Consider the following 18,209-nt stretch of genomic DNA (forward strand, 5'->3'; position numbering starts at 1 on the left):
GCAGAATGCAGTGGTGCAGTTCAGCTTCGGGTGCCCTGTGTAAGTCCATGTGGGTCAGTCAAGTCACAAAATAGCTGCAGGGGTGGACTGAGAGTCCAGTCCAGGTGAACCACTGAGGGGATTCAGTTCTTGTGATGCACGGTGATGTAGGGACACCAGTTGTCCTGTTCTCCTCAGTCCTGGACGTCCGGGTGCAGAGGTGGTTTGGATCCACGGGTTCTCCATCACCGGAGGCAGTTGCGATGCAGGGGGCCCACAGAAACAGGCTACAGAAGTGGACTTGGGAGGCCAGATCGGCCCAAACGAACAGGTGGACTTGGGTCTCACCAGTCTGGGGGTCGTAGGGACACCAGTGGTCCTCTTCTCCTCCATCCGGTTGCAGAGGTGAAGTGGACTGTTGGGTCTCCATCACCAGAGGCGGTCGCAGCTAAGGGGGGTGGTCTGCAGAATCAGGCTGCAGACGCTGTCGGGAAGTCCACAGAGGACAAGCTCAGATGGGCTTCTTCTCTGGAGAGCCTGGGGACCACACTGACTCTGTTGACCCATTTCCGCTCAGGCTAGACGGCTTGGGTGCAGTGTTGATGCTCGGCATCAGGTTTTTTGGTAGTCCTGGTCCTCACAGTTCTTTCTTGGGTGCCTGCAGATACAGAGAAGCAGCTCGTCTACTCCTTTTCTTTTCTTTTTTTTTTTTTTTTATGTTATTATTTTTAAGGCAATGCTACCTTACATCGTAGAAACACTTATAAATCAATTACGGCAGCCATGGAAAATCAAACCAAAATTACAATCAGGCAAGAAAAACAAGGAGAATGCAGCAGGTTCAGCATAAACAGTCAATTATACGATGTCCCTGGCTCACATACTAATGCTTTCGGACCATTTAGTCCGTGCTGACCAGATACGTTTCTTCCCCCAGCGCCTCTTCTTATAGCCTTTGAATCTATATAAACTCAGCTCTATGCCGTGAAAAGCAATCTTGCCCTCAAATTTTACAATGTCTGGGGCCCCACTTTTATCAATCTGAGGTGATACACAACCAGAGTATTGCCATGGCCATAAAAAGGAAATACCTTTCTTTTTTTTACATATCCATTCTTTTCTGCCAAGTCCTCCCCTCCCCCCCCCCCCCCCCCCCCACTAATACTAAAGTAGGTGTAAGATTAACCCGCCCTTTAATAAGAAGACTGAGAAACTGTTCTACTTCATAAAACAGCAGCTTCAACTTGGGGAAAACAAAAAAACATGCATAATCTCAGCCTCTGTTTCCCCCTCCACCCCCTCTCCCCCCCTCCCCCCACAGCAATTGCATTTTCCATCGGAGCCACCCCACTTACAGACCTTAGCTGGCGTATAGTACAGGGTTGAATAGCGTCTTGTAGTGTTGGGGTTTCAGAATAGCTGACAAAAAAGTATTTTCTGCCAACTCTAATGACTCCTCCAACCAAACCTCTTCTTTACCAAATCGCATACCCCATCTTTCATTCTGGATAGAAAGATCATCCTGCTGAGTGTCTACTGATAAGTTATAGAGTATTCCTATCTTATCCCTATGCCTGATTGCCTCTATTATTGAAATTGTATCCATTGGGAACAGTTCCTTTTTACGACAATAGAGAAAATCCAGAATTTGCAAGAATTTAAAAAAATTATTCAGGGCAGGTCATACGGGGCCTGTAACTCCGTAATGATTTGAGCATGCAATTGGTATATAAGTCCCCAATCCTACTTATCCCTCATTGTCTCCAAAAATCTAAAACAGGACCCCTAAAAATAGAGGGAGGGTATGATGAGGAGGACAGTGGAGTGTAAAAGTTGATGCTCCGTACAGAGATCCACTGTTTTAGCTGTACCCATGTCTTGTGGGCGGCTCGTAGAACCTTAAATCTTGTTCTTTTGAAATAACTGGGTTCTATATATTTCAGGAGCCAACCATTTGCATCAGATCCCAGCAACATTTCATAGATAGAGAGAGACTCTGCATAACTGCTCCCCTCGGTGCCTCCAGTGATCAATGCATCCATATGTTGCATACAGCAGGCATAATAATATAGCATAAAGTTAGAAACCACCCATCTACCTTGGGACCCTGGGAGAGTCATATATTTCATGGCTCTTCTAGGCTTCATATAACCCCCACAAAAAATAGCTACTGATTGCTTCTAGCTTGAGTAACCAGCTTCTTGCAAACTCTTAAGGGGATCGATCGGAAATGATATAGTACTTTAGGTAGAAGATTCATTTTTAATACACTGTAGCGGCCCAAAAGAGAGAGATTTAGATGGTGCACTGTGTCTAGATCTCTTTTTATTTTAACCAACATGGGGGGGGGGCTGGTTAAAGTATATAGCATCAGACACAACCCACTTACCTCTAATAATAGTCTGACCTGAACAGACAACCTGGGGCCTGTCCTCATTTAATTTGTAGCCAGAATATGATCCAAACATTTTAGCTAACCTTTCAGTTTCCTTAATGGCTCACTCTGGATAAGTTGTAATCACTGCCAAATCATCAGCATACGCAAAGTCCTTATACCTCCCCCCATGACAGACAACCGCGTTAATATCTGTACTTTCCTCCAGTTTACTTAAAAAGGGATCTCTATATAATGCAAATAACAGTGGTAAGCACGGCCAACCCAGATAGATTACCTCTAGAGATCGATATTAAATCTGATTCTAAGTCTGCCAGATGTACCTTATGCATGGCTTTGTTAACTGTTGGAAAGCCTTCCCCCGTCCCCTTCCACTTCAAGGTCTCCCATAAAAAAATCACAAGAAACGTGGTCAAATGCCTTCTCTGCGTCTAGTAGCACCAAACCAAGTGATTTTTGATGTGCTTCTGCTAGGTCAAATAGAGAGATAATCCTTCTGATGTGGTCAACTGTCCCCCTACCTGGAATGAACCCATGCTGCCTTTTGCATACTAACAAAGGAATGACCCTTGCCAGCCTGCTTGCTAAAATCTTAGCATATATTTTCCTATCACAGTTCAACAATGATACTGGTCTATACGAGCCAGGAGAATAAGGAGGCCTATCCTTCTTTTTTAAAATTACTACACTGGCTATTTCTCAAGACAGTGGGAGCCGTTTGAAAAGTTTTTAGCATATCGCTCTGTACTTCTTTAAAATACCTTGTAGAACTCGAGTGGTAAGCCATCCAGCCCTGGAGCTTTCCCTGAAGCCAAAGAAGTCATGGCTTCATATATTTCTTCTTATGAGATTGGAGCATCCAATATAATTTGCTCCACTTGAGTAAGTCTACCTGATTTTAACCCTTCCAGGAAATCTATATCTTCCCTGTGCTCGACATCATCGGAGTATAGCTCCTCATAGAAATCTCTGAAAACTTTCAAGATCTTCTTTGGTTTTTCATATTTGCGCCCGTAAGAGTCCTTGATGGACGAAATACCCATATCTATCGTTCTTATCGGAGGAATCTCAATCGTATACAAGAGCTCCATCAACGTCACTACCTCCACCGAAGACACCCCCGCGTCCCCGAACACATGCACTTCCAGATCCATACCAACCCCAGGACCACCCTCAGAGGAACTCTCGTCTACAGGCCCCCTGGACCATGCGCCCTTTTCAGCGAATCCATCACAGACTTCATCTCCCCGCACACCCTAGCCTCGCCAGACTACATCTGAACTTCCACCTGGAGCAGAACAACGACACCAACACCACCACCCTGCTTGACAACCTCGGCCTCAAGCAACTGGTGAACACCCCCACCCACATCGCTGGACAAACGCTCGACCCCATCTTCTCCGCCAGCAACCACGTATCCTTCAGCCACTCCTCCGAAATACACTGGACCGACCACAGATGTGTCCACTTCACCTTCAGACGCAAGACTCTCCACCTTCGCACACAACCTATCTCACGCAGACCTTGGAACAAAATCTCCACAGAACAACTACTCTCCACTCTCAACCACAACCAACCTACCATCACCTCCGACGCCAACAACGGAGCCCTCAGCCTCACACAGTGGATCACCAACTGCGCTGACAACCTCGCCCCCCTCAGACGCCTCCCAAGACAGACTAACACCAGGAAACCTCAATGGTTCACAGACGCCCTCAAAGAATCCAAGAAAACCTGCCGTACCCTCGAGAAAACCTGGTGCAAAGATCACACCGCAGAAAACAAGCCCTCAAAATCGCCACCCGCGAACATCACCAGCTGATCCGCGCCACCAAAAGAGCATCCTTCAAAGAGAGACTGGACAAGAACACCCACAACAGCAAAGAACTCTTCAACATCGTCAAAGAGCTCTCCAATCCCAACGCCAGCTCCAACTCCATCACACCCTCACAAGAACTCTGCAACTCCCTCGCTACCTTCTTCCATCGAAAGATCACCGACCTACACGACAGCTTCGGTCCACAGATCCCGCCGACCACCACAGAACCCACAACCCCAGCCGTCACCCTCAACGCCTGGACACCCATCAGCGCCGAAGAGACCAAAACTACCATGAACACCATCCACTCCGGTGCCCCCTCGGACCCTTGCCCACATTACATCTTCAACAAAGCCGACACCAGCATCGCCCCCTATCTCCAGACCATCATCAACAGCTCGTTTGCATCTGCCACCTTCCCCGAGAGCTGGAAACACGCGGAAGTCAACGCTCTCCTGAAGAAACCCACGGCGGACCCCAGCGACCTGAAGAACTTCCGCCCCATTTCGCTCCTCCCCTTCCCGGCCAAAGTCATTGAGAAGGCCGTCAACAAACAACTGACAAACTTCCTCGAAGACAACAACCTGCTCAACCCCTCCCAATCCAGATTTCGGACCAACCACAGCACGGAAACCGCCCTCATCGCAGTCACCTACGACATCCGTAACCTGCTGGACAACAGAGAAACAGCTGCCCTCATCCTCCTCGACCTCTCGGCTGCCTTCGACTCTGTCTGCCACCGCACCCTAATAACCCGCCTCCGCTCCACCGGTATCCAAGGACAGGCCCTGGACTGGATCGCCTCTTTCCTCTCTAACCGCTCCCAAAGAGTCTACCTCCCGCCTTTCCGCTCGGATCCCACTGAGATCTGCGGCGTCCCACAGGGCTCCTCGCTCAGCCCTATTCTCTTCAATGTCTACATGAGCCCCCTCGCCGACATCGCACGCAAACACAACATCAACATCATCTCCTACGCCAACGACACCCAGCTGATACTCTCCCTCACCAAAGACCCAGCCACCGCCAAAACCAACCTGCAGGATGGAATGAAAGACGTCGCAGAATGGATGAAACTCAGCCGCCTGAAGCTGAACTCAGACAAGATGGAAGTCCTCATCCTCGGAAACTCCCCGTCCGCCTGGGACGATTCCTGGTGGCCCACGGCCCTGGGCACCGCACCAACCCCCTCAGACCACGCACGCAACCTCGAATTCATCCTGGACCCCCTTCTGACCATGACAAAGCAAGTCAACGCCGTCTCGTCCTCTTGCTTCTTCACACTCCGCATGCTCCAAAAGATCTTCCGTTGGATCCCCGCTGACACCAGAAAAACTGTGACCCACTCCCTCGTCACAAGCCGCCTGGACTACGGAAACACCCTATACGCAGGAATCACCGCAAAACTTCAGAAACGTCTTCAGCGAATACAAAACGCCTCTGCACGCCTCATCCTCAACGTACCCCGCCACAGCCACATCTCCGCCCACCTGAGACACCTACACTGGCTACCCGTCAACAAAAGGATCACCTTCAGGCTCCTCACCGACGCACACAAAGCCCTCCACAACAAGGGCCCCGAATACCTCAACCGCCGCCTCACCTTCTACACGCCCACCCGTCAACTTCGATCCACCAGCCTCGCTCTCGCCGCCGTCCCTTGCATCCGCCGAACCACTGCAGGTGGGAAATCCTTCTCCTACCTGGCAGCCAAGACGTGGAATTCCCTCCCCACCCACCTCAGGACCACCCAGGACCACCTCGCCTTCCGGAGGCAGCTCAAGACCTGGCTCTTCGAGCAGCAGTGACCCCCCCAGCGCCTTGAGACCCTCACGGGTGAGTAGCGCGCTGTATAAATTAATATGATTGATTCGCCTGGCTAAGACCTTGCCAGTGGTCTCCCCATATTCATAACATTCTGTCTTATAACTCTGATATCTGTCTGCTGCCACCTTATTCAGATATTGATTGTTTTTTGCTTTTAACACAAATAACTCAGCTTGCGCTGTGCTGATCTCTTCCGCCTTCATTTTACTTTGTGTCTGTTTCTTCTCAGCCAACATAAGCTCTTGATAAAGGCTCCTAACCTCTGTCTCCCTCAGCTTCTGCAGATGTAGATTATACCCCAGCTTTTAACTCAACCCATACCATTCCTATTGCAGCTGTGTTTCTATTGTCCTTAGGCTCCTAACCTCTGTCTCCCTCAGCTTCTGTAGATGTAGATTATAGCTCAGAGTCTCCCCTCTGACTCCAGCTTTTAACTCATCCCATTCCATTCCTATTGCAGCCATGTTTCTTTTGTCCTTTAAAAAATGTTTTAACCAAACATGCATATGCTCTATATCAGTGTTCCCCAACCCCCGGGCCGCGGACCGGTGCCGGCCCGTGGATCAATCGGCACCGGGCCGCCCCACTGTGGCGGGCGGTAAATGTTTGATAATTTTTTCGTGGCCCGCTTGTCACACAATGGGACAAGCGGGCCACGGAAAAATTATCAAACATTTACCGTTCCGCGGCGATAAAAAGGTTGGACAACACTGCTCTATATAACCTGAGTCAACTAATAACTTTTTATCAAATGACCAGGCTCTGCGCGATCTAAGAAATCCGGTTATCGGTATATCCAAGAGTAGTGGGTTGTGATCTGATAGAAGTAAATCCAAAGAACAAATTGCTGTGGCCCAATTCTCTCTACTTATGGAATGCCCTTTTTTAATTTTTCATGGGTGATCGGATGGGGTATAGGCCAGTTTTGCTCCAAGTCGTAGCTTTAAAGTGATAAAAGATTGAAAATCCCTTCAATGAATTCAGAGGTATTCCTTGAAGTCCATTTCCAACAGAAATTGTAGACAATTGAGTAAAAAGCCTTAAGGTCCAAAGTTAATTGTAAATGTCCATTTTAAGTCGTAGATGTTTTGGATTGAAAAGCCAGAGAGCCGACACGTGATTCACCCCTTTTGGTGAGTCGACCTGGGGCTTTTTTTAGAGCACACCGAGGGATTCAGGCCGGGACATTTGGTGTCTTTGCTCACAGATGGAATATAAGGACCAACCAGTATGTGTTCTTAGAATGGAGCCTTGGAAAAGCCCAGAGTCTACTCATTAAATAACTCTGAATTCATCAAGTGGGTTTTCAGTTTTTTATCACGTGATCTGATAGACGTCTAGGAGAAAGATCCATCATTGCCTCTGAGGCCAAAGCAGCTGAGACAAAAAAATAATCAAGTCGTACTAGTTCATTATGTGGAGAAGGGTAATATGTGTAGCCAGGGTCTGGGACCTTAAGTTTTTTCCAGACATCAATAAGACCATGATCCTTTATCAGTCTTTTGATGGTCCTAAATACCTTGGGTAGCTGTCATGCATGCCCAAGCCCTTATTGACTTCCAAGTGGCTATTAAAATCTCCACATATTACTAGCGGAAGTGGTCATGAATCTAATTCCAGATTTAAAACGTCAATTATTTCAGCCTCATCGGAACTCGATCCATAGATAGTCCAAAGAGTAAACTTGCCGTACCTGCAATGCTCTCTAAGATGACCCAGCGACCCCCTTTATCTATCAGGAAGCGACCTGAATTGCAAATAGTTTTTGGCCCAAACTGCCAACCCCGCGTTGTCACTGTCTGTTGTGTACCGGCTAAGAGTGTCAGCCCTAGTTCTGTCAGTGCTCCCTGCCTCCCCCAGGGGATACGAGTCTCTTGGATACAGAAGAGATCAGCTTGCATTAATTTTATGCCCATTGCCACCTTTCTCTTCTTTTGGGGATTGTTCAGACCACATATATTAATTTGGATATGGATATCTGTCATCCGTTGGCACTGTTGCAATATCCTTGGCTGGTTATCCCTAATGGTTATCATCCCTTGTCTTTTGCTGAATATTCTACCAGCACCATTAAGCCACCTTGCCCATACTTGCTAGTTTGCCGGTTAACCTTGCCCTTTCTTGAACCAAGCCCCACCCCCTCCTCCCCAGTACCCTCCTCACCCCACCACATCCTACCAGTGACCTTCCTACTCTGTGGCCCAAAACCAACCCCAATACCACCCCCCACCAGATCGCTAAGGGCTTAGGACCCATCTGGTCCTTTCCATTATTGATTCGGCCTCGCCCCTTCCCCCCACTTCTCATGCCCTTCATTCTTAAATATGCTGTATTAGAGCACCATACCTCACGTCAGAAGGAGTCCCATCCTCCTACACCATTTCCAACCTCTTCTTCCTTCCCCCTTTTTTTACCCCTATCCCCCCCTACTGAGAGGTAATGAATATCAGATAAATATCAGATAACAAATACAGATGGCCTAGCCTCCACCAAATCTGTTTCTCATAATGAGTCCAAGAATGCCTTGAACTCATACAAAAAATAAGAAGTCTTATTATTAACGACCACCTTCAGCTTGGCTGGGTTCATCAGTAAGACCTGAGCCCCTTTCTCCTGCAATGGCAAGATTATTTGTCATAGCCTCCATCTTTTCTCCACGGTTGCATGGCAAAAATCCGGGCTAACAAAGAAATTTCACCCCTTGGCAGTGTGTTTACGGTTGGGTCGAGCAAGTTATGCAGGCAATTAATATTGCCCTTGGCTTGGCTCCCGCTGCTGTTTTTTTTACTTTAAAAGGAAATCTGTGGGCTCTTTCCCAGTCCCACTGGGTTAACTCTGGGAAGGCCTCCCTGAGGAGATTCACCATGAATCTGCGAGAATTTGTGTCTCCAACCCCCTCCGGAACGCCCAACACTTGCAGATTATTTCACCTCAGTCTGTCCTCAAGGTCCGCCAGCTTCCACTGGGTATCAACCATCTGTGCTTTCAATAAGTCATCAGTCTCGGGTCTCGGCCTCCCCCATACGTTCAGCAAGTTCGGAGCACGTCTTTACCACCCGGGCGGGTGGCCCCTTGCATTTTAAGGCAGGCTAACTGTGTTTTACGGCTTTCTGCCCTTGTCTGCCCCTGATGCTCCATAATGCTCTGATGTATTGTTTACAAGGAGAATGATCCTGTAGCTGTTATGGAGCCAGGGAGAGTATTTGAGGCCTCGTAGCCTGGAGTAGAGGAATAGTCCCACTGCAAGTCCTTAGGGGCCTTAAATCGGTTGCTGACGGTTAGGCGAGCATGGGTGAGGGTTTCTCTTTTTTTTTCTTTTTTCCTCACAGTAGTAGCCTTATAGCTTCCAGATTGCTGATGGCCCCTTCCCCCATTTGGAGCTTTCACCTTCCCCAGGAGTGCCGTCTCAAGCCGGCTTCTAACCACAATGTTTTCCAAGCCCGACTCGTCCCCACATTGGGATCCATATCTTCATCACTCGTCCAACTGGATTGATCTGACAAGGAGAAAAATGTATCCCCTGGCTCTTTATCTAGACCTAACTTGGGGGCCAGTTTCTCCTTGATCATAACCTGTTCGCTGCTTTGAGGCTTCTCTATCTCGCTTGCTTGGGCTCTTCATGAAACCCATCTGGGGCCTGGGGTAGCGCTCCTTTACAGAGGGTTTCCCCCCATGCCTCTTGTTCTCTATACATATTGGTGAGTGGCACCACAGAAAAGTCAAAGGGTGGAGGGGCAGTGCCATTGCTTGCCGTTTGGGGGGTCTCCTTGCACGCTACGCTGCCTTCACTTCCATCCATATTTTTCGACATGCTTGTGTTTAGGTTCGCAATTGTAGCGCTGTTTAGTGCTGCTGCTCTGCATCAAATAAGTGAGACAAACTTAACTGTGGCTTTCTCTTTGTTATTCACATGCGGCACAACCACAGGCTTTACATTTACTGCTATATTCGCTTTCGTCTTCGACTTCTCCTTCTCAGGCACAGCGGAGCCCCGTGTACCTGATCTCGCCGTCTTGGGTTCCTTAGAGCTGCCGGCAGCGTCGCCAGAACTGTGAGTCTGCTCCTGCTTCGCCAGCCTCGCAGCTGGTCCAGACGAAAACGCCTTTGATCCTTTCGCCGGCATCTTGGGCAGCGTGTTGTCTGAGGCGAACTAGGAAACAGTGTAGCAAAAATGCCGCCGGGTGCACTGACTGCTTCAAGAGACAGCATGAGGGACACGAACCACATCAAAACAGTTGCGAGTCCCAATTAGTGAACGTGGCGGTCTCGGGTGAGAGGGCCATGTCTGTGGTGAGTTCTGGCTTTGCAACAAAGTACCAGCGGCAGTGAAAGTCAGGAGTCTGGAATCGGGGCAGAGTATCTGGTTTGGAGGAGGAGGAGAGCAACAATTGGTCGTCTCACATGGCCGCCATCTGGCCCCAAGTCCGCTCGTCTACTCCAAGGGAGTTGTTCTTGGTGATTTGTGAAGCATTGGCAGCTCTCCAAGTTTCTTGGAGGCTGCAGTGGCAGGACAAGTCACTTGCTCCTTGAGGGTCAGGTGCAGCTGGCAGGTTGGCAGGGTTTGCACCAATTTAGTCGTGCTCCTCGGTTCTCTGGTTCAGCAGGCATCGACGATCTGAGGATCTGGTATCAGGGGGTCCCCTAAGTATTCAATTTAGTGGGAGTTAAGGGGAGTGAAGGGTAGTAGCCATAGGGCTACTTACCCTTGGGGTCACTACACCCACTAGATGACAACGTCCTGTGGGGAGTGGACATCACCCTATCCAGAGTTCCTAAATTCCACAACACACAAAAGATCGTGGAATTTCCTAAATTGTTTTTACTTCACGCTGGTCACCTTAGGTTGTTGCCAGTCTGGAAGTGTGACGTGCCTACTGTATAGCTAATTTTCCTGCCTCTGTCCAGGAGGGTCCCTGGGGGGCTGGTGTTTGGCAACTTCCTCTGATAAAGTCCAGATCTGCATACAGGGGGTGGGGGTGGGGGGCGGTGGTGCGGTTGGCAGCTTCCTCTGAGTCCAGATCTGCATACCAAAGGCGGTGGGCTTCTTTCAAGCTCCTGCCTTGAAATGCAGGTCATCTGGGGGGGGGGGGCGGATGACAACCCACCCCGGACAGGCTTTTGTTCCTGACCTCTCAAGAGCAGAGGCTTTCACCCTGGGAGGGCAGATTCTTGTCTGTTGGTGGCAGGCTGGCCAGAACTGGTAATTGCGCTCACCAGCAGTTGGTAGGTTTTTCAGGGAGCACCTCTATGGTGCATGTATTAATAAACCCATAACTGGAATCAGTGAGGGTGTACTAATCCGAGATGTTTGCTACCAGACATCCCTAGGTTTATAGAAGCCATCATATAGCTGGGGATCTCGTATTGACCAGTGTCCAGCACGTGTATTTAAAATGGCTTCCCTGCACATTTACTTTGTCTAAGAATCAATGAGACATAGTTGGGGCATATTTGCTTATTCCCTCACTTATAATATAATACACCATGCCTTAGGGCTGAAGGCCTGCTGTAGGGGTGACTTACAGATACTACAAGCAGTGTTTTAGGGGACTTATCACACAAGGGTGTGCGATGTTGTGTTTTCAATTTTTGGAGCACCTTATCACACAGCCTGCAATGGCAGTCTGTATAAGGTTGGTGCTGGGTGCTTCAGAGTGGCTCAAGTTGTGCTGCAGCTCTGAGGTTCCCTCTTCGGTACCAATGCCCTAGTTACCAGGGGTACCATTTACCAGGGACTTGTAGAGGGGATAAAGGGCCTGGTCACTTGAGAATCGAGTGACCAGGTGTCTTGTTTTAGGGAAGGAACACTGTTGCTGGGGACATGATTAGCAGGAACCCAGTGCGCTTCAGTCAAAGTTGCATCTAAAAACCAGGTAAAAAGTATGTGTGTGTTGGGGGGTGTACTGCAACCAGAATCCAGCTCCCTACTTTAAGCACCCTGTATCGGCTACCCAGGCCTTCCTTTGGGAGTAGCTTGCTAATATTAAAAAAGGAAGGTTTTGATCTGTCTGAAGGGTTTATTTTGCTGTGTCGAGTTGGCAGGTTTAAATCTGCCCGACTAGGCTGCCATGCCAGACCTAGAGTCTCGTTTTCACCTTGTCACTGTAGTGGTAGCACAATTAAGTGCTGCAGTCCATTAGAGACATTTACCTTACTAATTCTGGATACCTCTTTTACAATATATTTGAAACTTGAAGGTAAGTTAAATGAGCCAGTCTGGTATTAGGGGTCAGAGCACATATGCTGGGGCCTTGACCGCAGGGCCCAGAACACTACAGAGTCAAAACACCAGCAGCATCACTCCAAAAAGCTTGGGGGAATCCTACAAAAAGGTCCTTTCATACAGCATTTGTGCCAGGTCTTGCTGCTCTACAGTATGGGGACTTGCTGGTGTTGCTGATCTCCAGGACGTCTGTCTTCAGTTGCTGACCTTGCCTATTTAGAACTTTTATCTGAGGTGTACTGTGGAATTTATGCATCAGTTCATGGTGCTGTCATACAGTGACAACTATACCACAAATAGTCACCGAGGTGATGGTTAAGATTGCAGCTTCTCTGCAGAGGTTAGGAGTCCATGTACTCCCGTACTGTGAATGACTGGTAAGGGCAGGATTTCCTGCGCTGGTTACAGAACATCTCAGCACCACCACGCTTCTTCACAACCTGGCCTTTACATTCAACATCCATAAGTCACATCTTCCATTCACGCAAAGGCTGACGTTCAGTGGGCTGTTATAGACCCAACCATGATGTAAGCACTTCCTCCTCCTTAGAGAATTTCATCCTGGCCTGATGACCTAATGCATCCGGTTAGTTCTGCACACCAGATGGCGTATGTGAGCCCTTCAGTAGTGTCCAAGAAGCAAGTTTTTCAGCTTCAGTGCAAATTTTCGATTTGGTGGCCCCAGATCTACATTGCTTCATATTCACTGCCAATCTATTGGTGGGACTGTCCTCTCCTCCTACTGCAGTTGCAGACTACCATAGTTATGGATGCATCCTCATTTGGCTAGTGCAGGACTGTGGGTAGCATTTTGTGGCCATTGGTACGCGTCAAAAAAGGGTCTGCAGATAAATGTGTTGAAGCAGTAAGTGGTTCATCTCAGCATAAAACCTTTCTTCATTTCATTTTAGGCAGTGCCATTCAGATTCTGCTGAACACCACCACCACTATGCAGTTCACCAACATACAGGGCAGTGTGTGTCATAGACCTCTTTGCTGGGAGGCAGATTGTGGCACTGGCTTCCATAACAGTGTATTTTCCAGGTAGCAGTAAACCTTGCAGCCTCCCCCAACATAAGAGCAGATGTTCTATGTCGCCTCATTGGAGGATCAGAAGTGGAAACATAACCTAGAAGTGGTCTTTTTCAGATTGGGCTGTCCATGCATAGATCTCTTTGCATTAGTCTAGAATAGGAAGATTCCTAATTATTGTGCCACAGGGTTCCCTCAGAATGGTTCCCTAGTAGATGCATTCGGGTTTGTATGGTCACAGGGCACGATTTAAGCCTTTTCACCAATCCATCTTCTGGTGATAATGCTTCAGAAGGATCAAGCACAGCCTATCCCAGTATTTCTGCATTTTTGATTCACCCCCTCTTCTTCTTCTGCATAGGATGGACTTGCTATTATTGCAGCATGGTGGATTCGTCATCCACCTGAGCTTTCTTACACTGTGGCCGCACTCATGGAGATTGAAAAATGCCTACCCAAGTGATAGATGTCAGGAAACACACCACAGTATCTTTTCTGCAAGCTGCTGGAGTAGATTTGTTGGGTGAAGCAAGTCCGAAAGCTTCAATCATTTCCGCTCTCGTTTGACTTTTCATCAGGCCTTGCATTTGCTGCTGCTAAGAGATATTTGGCTGTGCTCCCTGCCTTTGTGGTTACCTGACTTGCCTTCTCCGTTTAAGTTGCCATTAAAGACTCACTTCGTTAATTTGTTTCCTTTGACTTAATTTATTGTTCACCAGTCGAATATAGATGTAGTGTTAATTTTTCGCATGGCATCTCCATGTAATACTGCATAGCTGCCAATGTTGTCAGTGTCTTCGAATGCCTAAAACTTTGACCTGTGCGTAGATGAACTGTAAGCCCTTTTGGTCCGGCCATCTTTCAGTGTTCTATCATGATAAACTGGTGCTTTGCAATATTCAGGATAAACCAGTAAAATGTAGTCATAATGGTAGCCAAATACAGCCATACATAAGGTAAAACCTGGCAAACAGGACATTTTGCTATGACTTCTATCTGAGAAGCCATGGCAGAGTGCATTTCTTTATTAATAAGAGTATGCATGCCAATATAAGCACTATGCCAATTCATCAGTAATGAAGTCATCCTCTTGTATGCAAAACTGAACCATGATGAACTATTGGATATGGGAGTAGGATTTTTAAATGTCAGTACTACAGTTGTGGTTTGGCATGATCTGATCTATTTGTTGGTTGGTACATCAGTTTACACCCCGGGCTTTCCAGCTTTCGGAGTGGTCTATCTAGGTAACGGGTCAGAATACAAATATGTTGAAGCATTGGCAGTGCCGTGGGCGAAATCTTTTGAGATCTTATGTTAATCAATCATAATAAAAAATACCACCAAAGAGCGAGGTCTCATCTCCCCTTTGCTGGTCCTTTAGTTTAGGTTATGCAGCTTCCTTACGACGAGGTTTTTAGAGTTTCCAAAAGCTTCAGCTGGTTTGGTGCAATATACCTTGAATGCTGATAACACCAGACATTGTTTCAAGCATACATGATATTTTGTTGGCTACCAGAATCTCCTTGACCGAAGACTCACTTATGTCCATAGGCTCTCTATTTGTTCCCAAACAGAGGAATTATAATCCTGAGTTAATTTCAAATTTCGTTACCACGTACATTACACACCCAAAATATTGCATCTAGTTAATTTGTTCCGTATACTTCCTGTCCCGGTTGTGGCTGAGAAGTGACTGAATTATTGCAGTGGGGTTTAACAATGCTACCCCCCACCCCCATTCTTGAATACAGGGGTGCCTTTTTTGAGACCATATACTAGATACCTTCTGCACGCATTGACATTTGAACTGAAATCTGGGTGCAATCTCTTTTAGATAAATCCTGCTGCACTGTGTTCTGGGGCCAGTGTAGGTAAAAAAAAGTGTCCAGTGTTTGGCCAAGAGCTTTCCTTCCACTTTGGGTGGTGGTTAATGGAAAGGTGTATTTTAATTAAAGGATACATACTGTGAATTATCACATAGCTTCTCTGTGTTGTCTGAGTGACTTACAAAAAATAAGAACACTTATGCAAAAATGTATTTGTGCAGAAGTTACTGTAGATCACCTGAGGGATAGAAGCAACACTGCTGAAGTAATATTAAGTTTCTTGTTTTGGCGTGTGGCTGATTATTTTATTTGCAGGCTCTTATTGTATTTCCGGAATATGTTAAACAGATAGCATTGAATGCAAATCTTCTTTTTTGCGTTTTTCTTATTAAGAAAAATACAAGAAAATAAAAAATACAAATAATCTTATTTGCAGAATGCTGTAGAAATCGTAGAATCATCAACCATTAATCTGTGCAAGGTCTTCCTTGTTGTGCATGAATATGTAGAAAATGTTGCTCAGCTGTTAAATATGAACCTAGGGATAGAAAATGTTTTTATCGTAGAACTACATAATACTCAAGTGTCTTCTGTCATTTACCAGGTAAATAATTTTGATTAAAAGTTAGACGCAGCCAAGAGCTCTAGATTCTACTGCTTAGTTTTTTATTATAATAATTATACCTCAATCAGATTAGAAAGTTTAATTTGCTGCAAATACTTTACAGAAAGAAGTTTCAGAGCTTTCAAGACCGCAAGCTCAAAGTGAGCAAAGAAGACAGCAAGGAACTCAAAAAAGCTAGGAAAGAAGGCAGTTTCCATGAAACATTGCTGGACAGGTAAGTAATATTCTTTGAAAACTGAAATCTGCTGAAATAAGTGTGATGGATGTCAGGTTAAGCAAATGGGACATAGTTGTTATTTTCACTTTCCTACTCAGCTCATTTGCGAAAGCCCTTAAAAGCTCCCCAAAAGATACTTCTGAAGTGCTAAATGTATATAAGTATGCACACATTCGCCTCAGCTTGGAACAAGTTAGAACCAGGAGCTTTGACTTGAGGTATAATACTCAAGCTTGTAATGTGTGCTAACATGGTGATGGAGCACTGTTAAGAAAAACATTTAAAAAAAACTTGTTTTCCTCTTTTCTCCAAAGTAAAAACATTGTTAAATGCAGATTTCATTCAATGTCTAATTTGGTAGCGTTTTCGATTCAACAGGCTCATTAACATTGTTAGTTCATAGGCAACATCCTGAAAGAGACCCTTTTCCACTATAGTATCTGTAAGTCTTAGTTTCTTCTGCAATATGTACACACAGTTTCAGGGTGTACCTCTGAAGACCGCCTTTCAGTGCAAATTTGAATAATAGATAGGGTTCGAATATTTCTACCTGCATGTTCAAAACTAAATTCCCACCTGTCTATACAGTTTACCTTATTGTCACTTTTTATTTCCTCGCTTTTCAGCTGTGTTAAACAGACATTTAAATTTGACACTTGCGGCCTGATTTAGAGTTCAGCACAAACGTGACAAATGTCTTGTTCGCCATATTTCAAATGGCATTGTATATAATAAGAATATCAGTCGTGTTTGTGACAGAGTAACCCGTTCCCCAAACTCTAAAATGCAGATGGAAACTGTACAAACAAGCAACATGCAGCCTTCTTCTCTTCTTTTTGCTGATCTGATATGCTAACAGCTTCTGTGACTGGAAACCCTCCACGCATCTCCAATTAAAGTTCTCATAGTTGCTCTGAATTGTATGTAAACCGTATGACCCGTTTTTTTTTTTTTAAAGCAAAGTGCTGCTCTGAAAAAAGTACCCCATGTTACTTTTTCATTTTCTATAGCACAAATTATCTGGCACTTTCGCTAACAATAAGTAAGGTTTAGAAAGGCAATGTGGTCACTTATAAAATATACACGTGGTGTTGAGGTTTTCATTCACTAGTTGATAGTTATTTATCTCCACACTGCACATTTAGCAGGTAGGAAAGTAGGGATAAGGTCAATTTGGTTGCAACTTAAAACAAGGTTCTTGCTGCTGTAAACGTGCTTTTAAGCACATTATCTTTTTACTTTTAAGTGAAGAAAACAACTTCCTAAAGCTTGTATTGTTTATCTGAGAAACGCATTTCTACACAATTACAATGGAAGCTGACTTACAAAGTATCAAACATGTTAATGTTAACACCAAAAACATTTTTCATCTGGAGTCTAATAGCAGGCCCCATCGATAGAAGAAGGAAAAATACCAGATGACATTTTCTTTGCCTACAGACAGGATACGTATCTAATGAAACTAAGTCATGGAGAGAAGACATTGCAGGGGAGCAAGAAGGCAGGGGTTAGAGCAGTAGCGAAATGAGGAGCATCAAACAACTGCCATATTACCTAATATGGTGAGCTTATAAAAATGTGGCACAAATAAACTGTTAATAAACGCACAGTGACAAGTTGCTGGTGTTCATAATAATAATTTAGTATTATTTTTATTATTTCTCTATGAGCAAGCAGAAGAGAAGTGTAAAGTATAGGCGAGAAGCAGAGAAAATAAATAAACAACTTTGGGATTCAAGGCTTTCTCTATACGTAATCTTAAACTATGATTGAAAGGTGCTGATTTGATTAATTTCATGTTAAAATAAGGATTGCATGTAGTGTCAAAGTATTCTACTAAATTTTCTTTTCTTTTCTGATTTTTTTTGTTGTGTTTTTTTGTTTTTTACAGGCGATCTAAACTGAAAGCAGATAGATACTGCAAATGAAAAGAAGAGACGTATATTGTTATGAACATTGACACTGAACCTGTAAATAGTACACATTAAACTTTACGTTTTTAATCTTTTGATAATTGTTTTTTCTGCCTGATTTTATTCTGGGTGCATCTTCTAGAAAGGTAACCTTTTCTGAGCTTTGAAGGGAAGAGGAAGAGAGTTACTTAAATTTACCCAGAAAAGTAAATGTACATGTAGGGGTCTTGCAGCTCGAAGTATAAATGGCATCCACTCAGTTTATTAAACTCAGAACAAGGGAACCTCAACACAAATGTGCAGATTAAATCTTCCTTGCATATTACTTTATGATAAATTAATTAATTCAATCA

General features: G+C 45.5%; 1 protein-coding gene across 2 annotated transcripts in view; it reads left to right on the forward strand.

The window, feature by feature from the left end:
- The window catches only part of FRG1 (FSHD region gene 1), a 129,040-nt gene extending 111,083 nt beyond the window's left edge, over positions 1–17,957 (forward strand). For both annotated transcript variants that reach the window (XM_069200244.1, XM_069200252.1), the window contains exons 9-10: positions 15,830–15,940; positions 17,835–17,957. In XM_069200244.1, the coding sequence (XP_069056345.1) occupies positions 15,830–15,940; positions 17,835–17,871 (148 nt within the window). In that variant the 3' untranslated portion in view covers positions 17,872–17,957. The remainder of the gene's footprint in view (positions 1–15,829; positions 15,941–17,834) is intronic.
- Positions 17,958–18,209: the final 252 nt, after the last annotated feature.

Source organism: Pleurodeles waltl, chromosome 1_2 (genome assembly GCF_031143425.1).
Source record: "Pleurodeles waltl isolate 20211129_DDA chromosome 1_2, aPleWal1.hap1.20221129, whole genome shotgun sequence".
In the NCBI taxonomy this organism is placed as follows: domain Eukaryota; kingdom Metazoa; phylum Chordata; class Amphibia; order Caudata; family Salamandridae; genus Pleurodeles; species Pleurodeles waltl.